Here is a 13,016-nt window from a genome sequence, read left to right as displayed (position 1 = left end):
AATTGAGCTAAAATGCTTTCAAAAATATATTGAAATATGCAAAAAGCAAGTTTTGGACCTTTTACGAAACCAATAAAACCTGAAAACTCATCTACATAACAATTTAGCATAAGTATTCTAAATGGTTGAAATATGTAGCACAATTATTTATTTGTTAAAATGATTTGAATTATTCATGATAAATGCACCCCAATGAAAGTTATATAGCAGTACCGCTCTCAACCCAATTTAAAAATATAGATATTATAATTTACAAGAATTTTGCACTTTTCCCATAAAAAAATGTTTTTGTGCCCAATAGAGGAGGCAGTTTAAAAATTCATGGAATTTTGAATTACTGAGCAATGTTCAGATACATGTAGCTATATAAAATATGCTGTTTAAAATGTCAGAGCTATACAAATGTTTAGGGTTAGAGGACCCCCCCCCCCAAAAAAAGAAATTAAACAGACCAACTCATGCACTTACAAAAAGGTACTCACAAGTTCACAAATTCAAATAGAATTTTTAACCATTGGAGCCTTTTTTTTAATCAAAACGCATCTAGACATTGAAATTACACTGTGCTTTTCTGTTTGTAATGTTTGTTTGCATGAATTCGAGTTGAGTTTAGTTTGATTGTTTTTTTGTTACTCCCTGCATGTTTAATCAAATTGCATGGTTCATATGAAGCAAAAAGATAAGCACAGTGTTAATTTGCCCAATGTCATGATTTTGACTTACAAAAAATAAGAAAATACTGAATTTTGATTGAGGGGAGGGGGGGGGGGGAGGGGACCCGAAGCCTTTGCCTCCCTTTCACACCCAACTCTTTTGATTTTAACAAAATATTGATGTAAACAATTGATAAAAGCTGAACCTATCTTAATAAATAGGCCCCTACTTTATCCTTTAAGTATAATTAAACTGTTTTTCTTCAAAGAAGGGGCTTTTTGAGTTCGAAATCCTCAGTTTCAACACTCAAAAAGATATATTTGCGATATTTATTAACTTTGGAAAGCAGGTTCATTCTATCTGGTTCGTTAGTGTGACGTCACCTCCAGCACTTTCTGCACGATTGGAACCGGAAGTTAACGCAGCTCGAGTGTTTGTAGCCAATGGGCGCTAGTAATCAGTGGTGCACGTGCGTGTATGACGTTTTTACTAACGAACCGGATTGTTTTCCAAAACTGACACTTGTAAGTCCTAAATCAAAGGCGGTGCTTTAATGTCCTTCGTTCTGTATTAAAATACTTGAATCAACAGAGGGTGCTTTCGAATCCACATTTAAACCTCAATGGGCCAAGTTATGCACGAGTGAGGTAAAATCTTAATTTTTGGAACTTGCGAAGAGAAATGAAAGCAAGTTAATTACTAATTAACTCCAGTCTGCTTCAATGAATATTTTAATATTTGTAATTAAACATTCCCTAATGAGTCAGATTAAAAAAAAAAAAGGACATTAAAATAAGTCTGCATTATGTCTGCATAAATAGCCTGGCGCCATCCCATTCAACAGTTAATATCAATTAATGAAATACATTCAGGCAACTCGACAAAAATGGCCAACTAGTATGAATAAGCCATTATGAATGAAAGCACAAAGTCAACTAAATCCCAACAGAGGGCGCTGCCATTTTAATTACACCTGGAGCATTGTGCTTGATCGCTAAACAAAGAGGGTCGGAAAGGAATTTTTAACATTTTTTTCCCCATAAAGGGTTTTAGGTTTTTTTTGCCTTTCCCAGGTTCCAAGAATTATTGAAAAGGGTAAAAATGCATCAGAGACACAAGTTATTTGGGGCACAAGTCTTTAGTACAATATTTAGCCTTCATTTTAAAATTTTAATTTCATAAGATTGTCACAAATTTGTGATCTGTACTGATCTTTTTGTAATTACACAGTACCAATGTACAAGTTTTTCGAAAAGTACGCAATAAAATTAAAAAAAGAGAGAAAGATTGATTTTATTCTATTATTCTGTCTTGGCATTGTTAATTTTTGTTTTCAAGAGAAGTCTTCATGGGCGGCGCGGGGGGGGGGGAGGAGCGAAGTCAATTTAATGGGTGGCGGTGGGCCAATGGTCCTGCCCACCCTCGAACAAATTTATAAATCAGGAAAATGTGATTTGCCCACTAGAAAAAAAATATCCTGGCGACGCCCATGGAAGTGGGATCAGATAATTTGTATGCGATAGGAAACTTGCGCGCGCAGGTTTAAACTTGCGCGTGGGACTCGGAGTGCGCTCGACATATGGTGAGGCTGGTGCCGCGCTAGACCCGTGAACGTGGCGTTAAAGCCACGTTCACGGGTCTAGTGTGCCGCGCGTACGTGTGTGTACCGGTCATACTAAACAGCGTCAACACAGCGTCAACACACTCCAAAGCGTCAACACAGCGTCAACACAGCGTCAACACATCCAAAATGCATTAAAATTGACAAAAGCAGTATGTAACCCATACAGTATGGACCGAAACAAGATTTGTGCTTAAAATCAATAGGTTAAACGTCTGAAAATCGCGATTTTTAGTTCAAGAAAATTGGCTCCGTGCCGCTCCGAAATCGGCTACCGAACACCCGCCATGTTGCCTCAATGGCAGCGCGGACCATACCATTATTCTAAAGGGTGATAGCGTTGTACAATAAACCAACAGAGAGGGACGCGGCCGGGGTCGCCAGTGTTAAAAATATCTGCAAAGACTAACAATTTAATGCTGTGTTTACGCTGCAATTGCCTTTGTTGTTTAATTTTCTTTACTTGTTCGTTGGTATTTACATTATTGTATAATATTGCAAGGCGCCCTCTGTTGTTTATGACAAGATAATGTCATTACCTACACACCCCTACTTGAAATGGTGTAGTCCAAGCTTTGTGCGAAGTCAAGATGGCGGACAACGGCCGTGCAAGTTAAGGTCATTTTTTTCGCGTGAAAATACGATATTTTTAACAACGAAATGGAAACTCAATCCAATGGAAATTCTCCTTTATTGTATGTTTCACAATTATATGCCCTTTTTGTCAATTCAGAATGTGTTTTGGATGTGTTGACGGTGTGTTGACGCTTCTGTCATGTGTTGACGCTGTGTTGACGCTGTGTTGACGCTGTTTAGTGCGACCCGTGTGTACCATTGATCTCCATACAGACTGTGTATAATTATATACGTACACATACGTCCTGTTCCTATCCTGTTGACGAGTGATACCGCGACGGATGTCGTGTCCGTGAACATTTTCCACAGATATGGGGGTTTTAAGAGCTGTTGCGAAAGGTAAACAAAGGCCAACGTCAGATTTGTTTTGGAGACAATTTACTCTACTCGAGAACTAGAGCCATACTTTTTAAAAGTGTTTACGTAATGGAGGAATAAAAATTAAAATGTCTGTTTACCAACCATGTTGTTTACAATTTGGCTAACTGCATGACGTGCATTAGCTTGAGTAACTCCAGCTGACATGCTCATATTCATTCACATGTGAATGAATATGAGCATGTCACGCCCCAACTATCGCATCGGTCCCAACTATAGTTGGGACTGTCCCAACTATAGTGCGGCAGTTGGGTCGGCCCAACTATAGTTAGGACTGGAGTTGCGCCGGATGCTTCATGCTTGATAGATCTTGTTGGATTAAATGTTCCGCGGCGCTGGCACCGTGTATTCGTCGTGCATGCATGCCGCAAGGCTGGCCGGTCACGTGGTACTGCCTAGTTGGATGAGTTGTCCAGCTGCTGGGTTGATTGTCCAGCAACATTTTGCAAAATTCAAAGATTGCCATGGCCGGCCAACTATAGATGGGCCCCACCCATAGCTAATGTCAAAGGTCCCAAGTAAAGTCGGACAGTATGTAACAGAGCTGTAGGGAATGTTTTATAGTCGTCGTACATCAATGTAAACTATAGTTGGGACCGCCAAATAAAAATATTGCGGTGGCCCAACTACAGATGGTCCCCACCCATAGATAATTTCATTAGTCCCAAGTAAAGTCAGATGTGTATTAGAGTTGTAGGGAATGTTTTATAATCGTACAACAATGTACACTATAGTTGGGACCGCAAAATAAAAAGATTGGAGTGGCCCAACTATAGATTCGCCCCATCAATAACTAATTTCAGTGGTCCCCAGTAAAGTCAGACGTGTATCAGAGCTGTAGGGAACGTTTTACAGTTGTACATCAATGTAAACTATAGTTGGGACACCGCAAAATAAAAAGATCGGAGTGGCCCAACTATAGATGGGCCAGCCCAACAGTGGAACTTACAGTTGGGACCGTCCCAACTATAGTTGGGACAGGCCCAACTATAGTTGGGCTAGCCCAACTGTGGAACTATAGTTGGGACAGGCCCAACTATAGTTGGGACCGATGCGATAGTTGGGGCGTGACAAGCATGTCAGCTGGAGTTACTCAAGCTAGACGTGCATGATGAGTGCAAACACTCAACTTTAGTTTTGTCTGCGACTGCGGGAGGGGGGGGGGTGGAGGTTGGGGGGGGGGAAGGATTCAAAATTCTAATGAGTCTAATCTTCATAGTAAACTAGGAAGTGCTGTACATGTACTTGTTACAGACACATTAAGTTAACTAGCCCGACTGCGTCTGGCCGTACAGTACTATCGCAAGCTCTGTAGTACGGCCAGACGCCCGATGCTTCCACAGAGACTGAATTTTTTTGGCCGCCGATGTAGCGATTTTGCTACATCTTTCGATCGCAATTATCTTTTCATCCAGGACACAAATTTCCAAAGTTAAGGTTCGTAGTCGTAGAGCAACTCATACCTTTTCTAAAAAACGTTCTTTGGTTTCAATAATTTCATCCATCTGGCCACAAGACGAATTTCAGTCATCAGATTCCACAAATATCGTCCCCCATGCGATCCCCCATGCGATTTCAAAATGGCAGCCGCGCTGTAATGTATGCATTATGCGAGCGCGCTTGGGCAAGATAATGAATATGCATTATTTAGTTCATGACCTCGTGTTTGTATGGCCAGCCGCGCTGAGTGTCCGACAAACGTCATAAACTATGATGCATATTCATTATCTTGCCCAAGTGCGCTCGCATAATGCATACATTACAGCGCGGCCGCCATTTTGAAATCGCATGGGGGATCGCATGGGGGACGATATTTGTGGAATCTGATGACTGAAATTCGTCTTGTGGCCAGATGGATGAAAATATTGAGACCAAAGAACGTTTTTTCGAAAAGGTATGAGTTGCTCTACGACTACGAACCTTAACTTTGGAAATTCGTGTCCTGGATGAAAAGATAAACGCGATCGAAAGATGTAGCAAAATCGCTACATCGGCGGCCAAAAAAATTCAGTCTCTGTGGAAGCATCGGGCGTCTGGCCGTACTACAGAGCTTGCGATAGTACTGTACGGCCAGACGCAGTCGGGCTATAAGTTAACATGATCATCATTGAAGAAAGTAACAAAATATTATGTGATGTGAATGTGATGTCAAACCAGGTAAGGATCATAGACGGGGTAGTAGTACTACACTGTACACTACAATGTGTTTCATATTTAAATTTGGTGTTTTTTCCCCCTTCCTTTATAAAGGTTTTGGTGCAGTTGCCCTGGTATCCACAATAATGGTCGCCAATGACATCTACCACCAGCGACGATCCAAACTGCACACCATCGACAGCCTTGTGAGGCAGTATGTCATCAACAAACTGATCAGTCTCATCGGTAACAGGATGCGGAACAGACTGGAGAACGACACCAAGAACTGCCGGGCAGTCCAAGATGAAATCCTATTAGCAAGGATCAAGGAGGCCTCTGGTCTTGTGTACGGACAGGACTTCAATTTTGCGGATGTCACCGATAGAGAAGAGTTCCGTAGGAAGCATCCACTGATGAGGTACAATGACGTCAAGCCATACATTGAGCGCGTCGCGGCGGGGGAGCATGGGATCTTGACCCCAGACCGACCAATCATACTCGGCGTTACTTCGGGAACTTCCGGCAAGAGTAGCATCATCCCGATGACCAAAGGCCAATCCTTGGCATTCTTCACGCAGGGAGTCTCGGTCCTGTACAACGCCATGTACAATGCATACCCACAGACGAACAACCTACAAAAGATCCTCAAGTTCTTTTACACGCCCAAGTCTCGCCTTTCCGCTGGGGGCATACCTGTCGGACCGAATTCCTCCTCCCCTAAATCCACCAAGGGGCTCCTCCCACTTTATACCACCCCTCTGGCTGGTTACGACATAATGACCGAGCCTGAGGCCTTGTACATTCACCTCCTGTTCGGTCTGATGGACAGAAACCTGGGCATGATCGAGGCAAATTTTGCGTCGCTGGTCCACACTGCGTTCGTTGAACTGGAACGTAAGTGGCCGAGCCTGGTGAAAGACATCGAGTGCGGTCGCATCTCGCCAAGCCTCCAAATCGACGACGACGTGCGCAAGTGCCTAGACCAGATGATCAAGCCAGACCCTGCGAGGGCAGCAGAGCTGCGCGAGGAGTTTGAGAAAGGCTTCGAGGGAATCGCCAAGAGAATCTGGCCACATCTGAACGTTGTCGCTGCGGTTGATTCTGGTCCGTTTCAGATGTATGGAAAGTTGCTAGATGAATGTTACACAAAAGGTACGCCATCGACAAATTTCACTAATTAAAACAACCAAATGTCACTTCTAACTTTGAAAAGTAAAAAAACAAAACAACAACTTGGAAAAAAAAAATTGCCATACCCTCTCCCCAAAGTAAGCAACCTATTTATTTTCATTTTTTTCCTGTGTCTCCTCTAGATATTCCCACATACTCTGCTCTATATGCTGCAACAGAGGGTCTTATCGGAGTCAACATCTGGCCCAAGAGTGAAAAGAGACGATACCTTCTGGCCCCGCGGAGCATGTTCTACGAGTTCATCCCAGTGGACAAAATGTAAGCAGACCCCCACACACCCTCATGGATCACTCCAGCTACATTGCCTAAAGTACCAGTCAAATGTGGGAATTAGATGTAATAGAGGTGAAATGTTGTCTACCTACCAGGGGCCAAATTCACAGAGAAGCTGCTAAACCCCAAAATTTTGCTTAACACACAGAACAATTTGCTTAACTCACAAAATTGTTTACCATAAACAGGTATCTAGTTAGAAGAAAAACAGCTTGCTTACTGATAACGGTCATACTTGTTCACATTATTTTTGAGAATGTAATTTGTGCGATCTGTACTCATTTCAATTCAATGGAAATTCATCAACTTAAAAAAGGCCATGGTAGTCTTTAAGTATTACTGTCACAAGATTTAAGACCAGCTTAAAAAAAAAGGAATTTGAACAGTCCCAAAGAATTTTTTTTTCTTTTCCATGTAGCTTTGAGGACCAACCCCAGACGCTGTTCATAGACCAAGTCACCAAAGGTTCATCTTATGAGTTGGTGATTACCAACGCCGGCGGGCTGTACAGGTTCCGCTTTGGCGATGTGGTCAAAGTCGTCGACTTCTACAATCAGTGTCCAGTCATTGAGCTGAAATACAGGTAACGTCTCAAATGCACGGAAAAAAAATCCCCAAAAGTGAATAAAATGAAAAATCATGGCCCAACTCATTCAGTGTCCTATTGAGCAGAAAACAGGGAACACCAAAAAAAAAAAAAACAGTGAGTTCAAACCCAACAGGGTTCATGGTGCTTGTGTTCTTGGGCAAGACACTTTACTGTAATTGCCAGTCTCTCCACCAAGGAGTATGAACAGGTACTTGTGAGAGTAGGGAACAAATTAAACCGATCTTGAGCATTTGCATTGTCACAATCGTCTTTTTTTTCCTCTTCTTTTCCGTTACCTATTTGTATTTATTATGTGCGTTACGAATATTGCGCCACCCCTCTCACGTGACAGGTATTTATGAATATTGGTTTAATCCTTCTTGCAGATCACTTAAGCTTGAATAGGACCTGGTTAATATAAGATGACTTGTTTGAAGAAATGACGACATGTATTTTGATGTTATTCCTGCAACCAGGAAAGGCCAGTATCTGAATGTGAGAGGGGAGAAGACGTCAGAGGACATCTTGTACAAGGCTCTGACAGAGACCGTGGATGGCTGGGAGGGAGTGTCGCTGGTAGACTACTCGTGTGCTGAGAGCCCCCTGCTGGAAAAACAGGACACTGGTCAGTTGAGCTTGAGTTGCGTCCAAATGACATGGCTATGGCTAGCGGTAACACAAGAGTCTGTGGGATAGTGGCTACAGCCGCTACCATAGGGGCGTGTGCATGTGCAAGCCGTAGGGAAGTATTTCGAACGCGGCCTAACCCTAACTCTCAAGGTGTTATTTCTTCCTACATCACAACAGACATTCAGTCATTGAACCTTGGTGATCAAATATCTAGTCAAGAAACTAACTCGTTTTTTTTTCTCGAAAGGTAGACTTATGGAAAATGAGCTCAATTTGGTATTTCTCGTTCAATTTTTTGGTAACAGATGATAATTCGTTCCCACGCTATATTGTCTTTGTGGAGTTGGCCAATGAGAGAGATGTTAAAGCACCGGTTCACTTAGACGACAAACAGAAGCTGCAGGTATGAATTTGTTTGAACAGTTCGTCAGCTACTGCACTCAGATAGAATATTGGTCTTGGGCCTATTCAAATGAACTTTGGCAAGAACATTCATTTGTTATTGTCCAATTTACTGGACTTTTGATTGTCATTCCTACACAGGTAACCTTGGGTTTTCAAGCTTAAGCCCTTACAAAACATTCTTGGTTTCATTGGAAAATTGGAATTTCGCATAGGAAATATAAATTTGAAGATGTCATAACTGCTCTATTACAGCATTAAACTGACCAGCTGACCCTAGATGGTCAAGAAGTTCAGATGTCTGCACTAGTAAGCAGGAGGTTTTGGGTTCGAGTCCCACAAGAGAAAATCCTAAGAACTTGAAAACAACTTTTCTTGTCTTTTGGCCCAGCTGGATGAGAATCTACGCCAGCAGTCCTTCGTCTACAACTCCTTCAGGGAGAAAGGCAGCATCGCTCCCGCAGTGGTCCACATCGTCAGGAGAGGTTCCTTCAAACGCCTCAAGCGATTCTCGCTGAAGACGCGGAGCGTGTCCGTCAACCAGTTCAAAGTGCCACGGGTCATGAGGCGGCCAGAGGCAGCAAAATTCTTGTTCAATAACATTGAGTTATAGACCTTTATCATGCTGCCGCCATTTCAGTCATGTTCCCTGTGTCCAATAACAGGACTGAATGATGATTTTTGTGCAGAAAGGAACCAGATTATTTTTCCTTCAAGCCTCACTTTGGTTATGTTGATTTGAATGGGAAAAGATCAAGATGGTCGCAACATGATAATGGTCTATACACACTGTCTTTTGTATTAACCCTCCTATGCAAACATGCATTCATTGCAAAGGCGTCCTTTCAGTCAAAATCAATCAAGTGACTGTTTTTAAGTGCCCACAGCCTACATAAATATAAAGCAGGATCGACTGGCTGTGACTCTTCATGTAACTTGATACAGCTATGCTTTGCCTGTGGGCGATTGATAAGACAGCTGTGCCTACCACTTGCCTGCTTTTGTCTGTTGACTGAATTTGTCTAGTCACAGTGCTTCCTTGAAATATGATCTGACTGTTGGTAACTAACATGTGTAAAAGGCATGGCAGGGAAGATGATTGATTGTCTGTGACTGTTCAGATAGTAGGATAAACATGCTGCCACATCAATGAATATTATTACACTGCCTTGCATACAAGAAGTTTATTGTGCACCTCAACATTTGAACATCATACAATTATTTCTAATGGTCAGTTTATCAAAATATCTAAATTGTATTTTCTTGTAACCATTATTCGATATGGTGCATTCAGTTATATATTACTGACCTTAGAAGATGCATGTCGCATGTACATATTCACACGATATATTGATACTGCCAGAGTATGCATATAGTGTGTGAAGACTTGTACTATAATATTGAAGTATTTGATAAAATATATTTTGATACTCTTTAGTCAAGTATTATTATTACTTTTTTACTAGAATGTGATAGGTGAAATGTGTGTGATGCCTGGGGTTAGATAACAAATAATTCTAATAGAATATGTAGAAGTTTGACGCCCGAAATTCCCCACATGAATAGTTTTCAGTTTTGCTGGCAATGGAGGCACATGAACAGAAACATGATCACGTGATGTACATTGTATAAGACAAGAATTACTCATTTATTGTCAGTTTGCATTGAACATGATACAAATTTAACCCACTAGCACTTGTATTACATTGTATTACATTGTATTTTCATCACACCATAAGAATACTGGGGTGGCTTGGGTGGATAAGGAGTAACAGGCATGGCGCTTTGGGGCAGTACAGGAACCAAAGGGTGAGACAGGGCTAGCATCTCAGAGAATTCAACACTTTTAAAGAATTTGATTCTTGACCTTAACTCCCAAGGCATTTTTGCTAAGATGCAACCTAAATCCTGCAAAATCCTCCAACTGCCTCCATGTAAAAATCCTCCGTTATTTCTTGAATGTGGTCCTTGGAGGGGTGACCACCGCCTCAATCCTGCAAAATCCTCCGGCAATCACTGTCAGTATGTTAAGGCAGAGCCAGCAACATCCTGGAGCAGTGCGGAGGATTTCAAGTTTAATCTATAAGGCTAAATTATGCACGGCTGAGCATAAACAACACAAGGTCCAGCCCAAGACCTTGACACCGTGCATCCTCCCAAATCAGCCACACATTTTTGCCATAACAGCCTCAATCCTGCAAAATCCTCCATTTTGCAAAGAGGATTTTGGAGGATTTGGGAAGGTTAGGGTTAATATTTTACTGGCTCACACTGCCATATAGTGTTCACCATTATTTAAACTGTAAAGCAATACATGCTGTGTGCTTATATACACATCTTTTATTTGTTTTGAACCAGGGGAGGTATAATTCAGTTTCCCAGTTTTGAAGATGACATGCTGCTGTTTATATTCTGTCAATTTAAAGGTCATGGTTACTATGGTAAAAGTGCATTTAGTGAACAGCATCCTTGATAGTCAACTGCTCAATCATGTTTGAGAAAATAAAGAACCCAAGTATTTACAAGCTTCTCCAACAGAATAAACTTTTTACAAATGTAACTGAACTCGTAATAACAGTAACTGAATTAAAGATAAAAGAAAATATTCAAGTTTTTTTTATAGTGGGACTTCAACAGACTGACAGATAAAGTCATTCTTAAAAAAAAAAAAAAACGGAAGTACTATCGCAGTTGCTATCTTATTTTGAAACTATCTTAATGTGAGCAAAATGGAAAAAGGTTGCCACAAATGTACTACTACGGGGTGGTACAAAAAGAAGGAAACCCACTTTTGCAGAAATTTTTACTAATTTCAGCTCAGTCAAGCGGATGGCATAAAGCTGTCCGTGGACAAACAGGTTTGGCACATGACATATTTAAACAACCATATCTCAGAGACAAAATGTGCATTTGCAATCGAATTTTCGTCGCGTATGTTTAAAGATCACTATTTTAGTACCAGTACATTGAATTTTTGAAATATGCTCAACAAGTAGCTGAAAATTGCTGTCAAATGTGGGTTTCCTTTTTGCACCAGCTTGTAGTTGCATAACTCCCATAAAACACTGAGCCTCTGCCATTTTCCAAACCACGGCTGTAACACCAACTTCAGCACATTCGGCTCTAGCATCTAATCAAACCCACTTGAAACTACTTTGGCTTCAAATTTTTAAACTTGTCAAATGTTCGGACTCTCTAAGAGTTTACCTTTTACATTTTCTACTGTACATGTATCTACTTTCAATGTTCTAGAACACATCCCTTAAAAAGAGCCTTAACCAGTTCACGCCAGGATTATTTTGACAAGACAAGGCGCGGGATTATTTTGACTGGACCTCAATGCCAGGCGGGTTAAAGCCATCACCATCGGGCAGCTCACTCATATTTCTGGCCTCGCTCGCTGCGAGCGGGTCACTGACAGATATTTCCGGCCCTGCGTGTTTATCTGTCATCCGTTCTGGTTACTGCAAAACCTTTGCGGGTGTACATGTCCTCTGGCGCGAACTAGTTAATCCATTCAAATATCCATACAAGATCATCCATCTCGGAGGACAGTGCAGGGCATTTAGGCATCCCGAAGGATCCTGTACTGGCATGAATTAGAACTTTTTTTCAAGTTTTCTTGTTAGGGATTTATTTTATCGCCATTGTACATCACAGCTGCTTTTAACTGTATAAGAGAAGAAAAAAATGGATAAATCAGCTGCATTGAATAACTTTTCTGGTCACTGGCGTGGTCAATCAAGCATTGTTCCAACACCGTCATACTGGGCAGGAGTTGACATTTTCCCCTCCTGTAGAGCGTGTTGCTGTTCACGAAGCCTGTAGTCATAGATACACTTTGGTCCTTCTCCACAGCATCTGCAAAGTATCTATGCGTGGACGTAGAGGGCGCTATTGGCACACGTAACGACGCCGAGAGGGGAATTTCCCATATCACAAATGGATGTGTGCCTCAAAAGTCTTTCCAAATGGATGTCCAAAAATCCACAATCCTTTTCAACGATGCTCACCAGAGCAGTAGGGCATGCCGGAAATACGACCACAAAATGCTGTCATCAAAAAAGTAACTTTCACCTTTTCAACACTAGAGGGCGTACTTGTTCGTACCCACACAACGAATGACATAGCACACTTTACATACATCTAACAGCATGTTCATTCTTTGAACGTATCACACGCTAACATATCCACTGTTTCAGTCTAACAAATTCACAATAGTTTACATCTTATTGAATTGATTATATGTACACATTTTGAATGCTAACCGCTTGATGAACCCTCATGCATAATTTCATAATGTTAAAGTCCCATTGATTCAGTATAACTCGATAGTTTAACAGTTTTCCCAACATAGTTAATAACTGTAAGCATTCAAACCAAAGGTTAAATTTCCACAACGCAACCAAATGTGAGTAAATAGGTAAAACTAATATCAAACAATATTTTGATACAACATAAACAAATTTGACCACACTATGTGTATAATATTGGCCATAATTTGTC

General features: G+C 41.2%; 1 protein-coding gene across 1 annotated transcript; it reads left to right on the top strand.

The window, feature by feature from the left end:
- Window positions 1-3,165: 3,165 nt before the first annotated feature.
- On the top strand, window positions 3,166-10,202 carry LOC119728473 (GH3 domain-containing protein-like). Its single transcript, XM_038200726.1, has 7 exons — window positions 3,166-3,250; window positions 5,540-6,577; window positions 6,739-6,874; window positions 7,308-7,472; window positions 7,955-8,103; window positions 8,414-8,511; window positions 8,902-10,202. Exons 1-7 carry the CDS (start codon window positions 3,223-3,225, stop codon window positions 9,121-9,123), a joined length of 1,836 nt encoding a protein of 611 aa, XP_038056654.1. The 5' UTR covers window positions 3,166-3,222; the 3' UTR covers window positions 9,124-10,202.
- Window positions 10,203-13,016: the final 2,814 nt, after the last annotated feature.

The sequence above is a fragment of the Patiria miniata genome, unplaced genomic scaffold (assembly GCF_015706575.1).
Source record: "Patiria miniata isolate m_02_andy unplaced genomic scaffold, ASM1570657v1 HiC_scaffold_20, whole genome shotgun sequence".
Classification (NCBI taxonomy): Eukaryota; Metazoa; Echinodermata; class Asteroidea; order Valvatida; family Asterinidae; genus Patiria; species Patiria miniata.
This window is presented reverse-complemented; position numbering and strand designations above follow the sequence as displayed.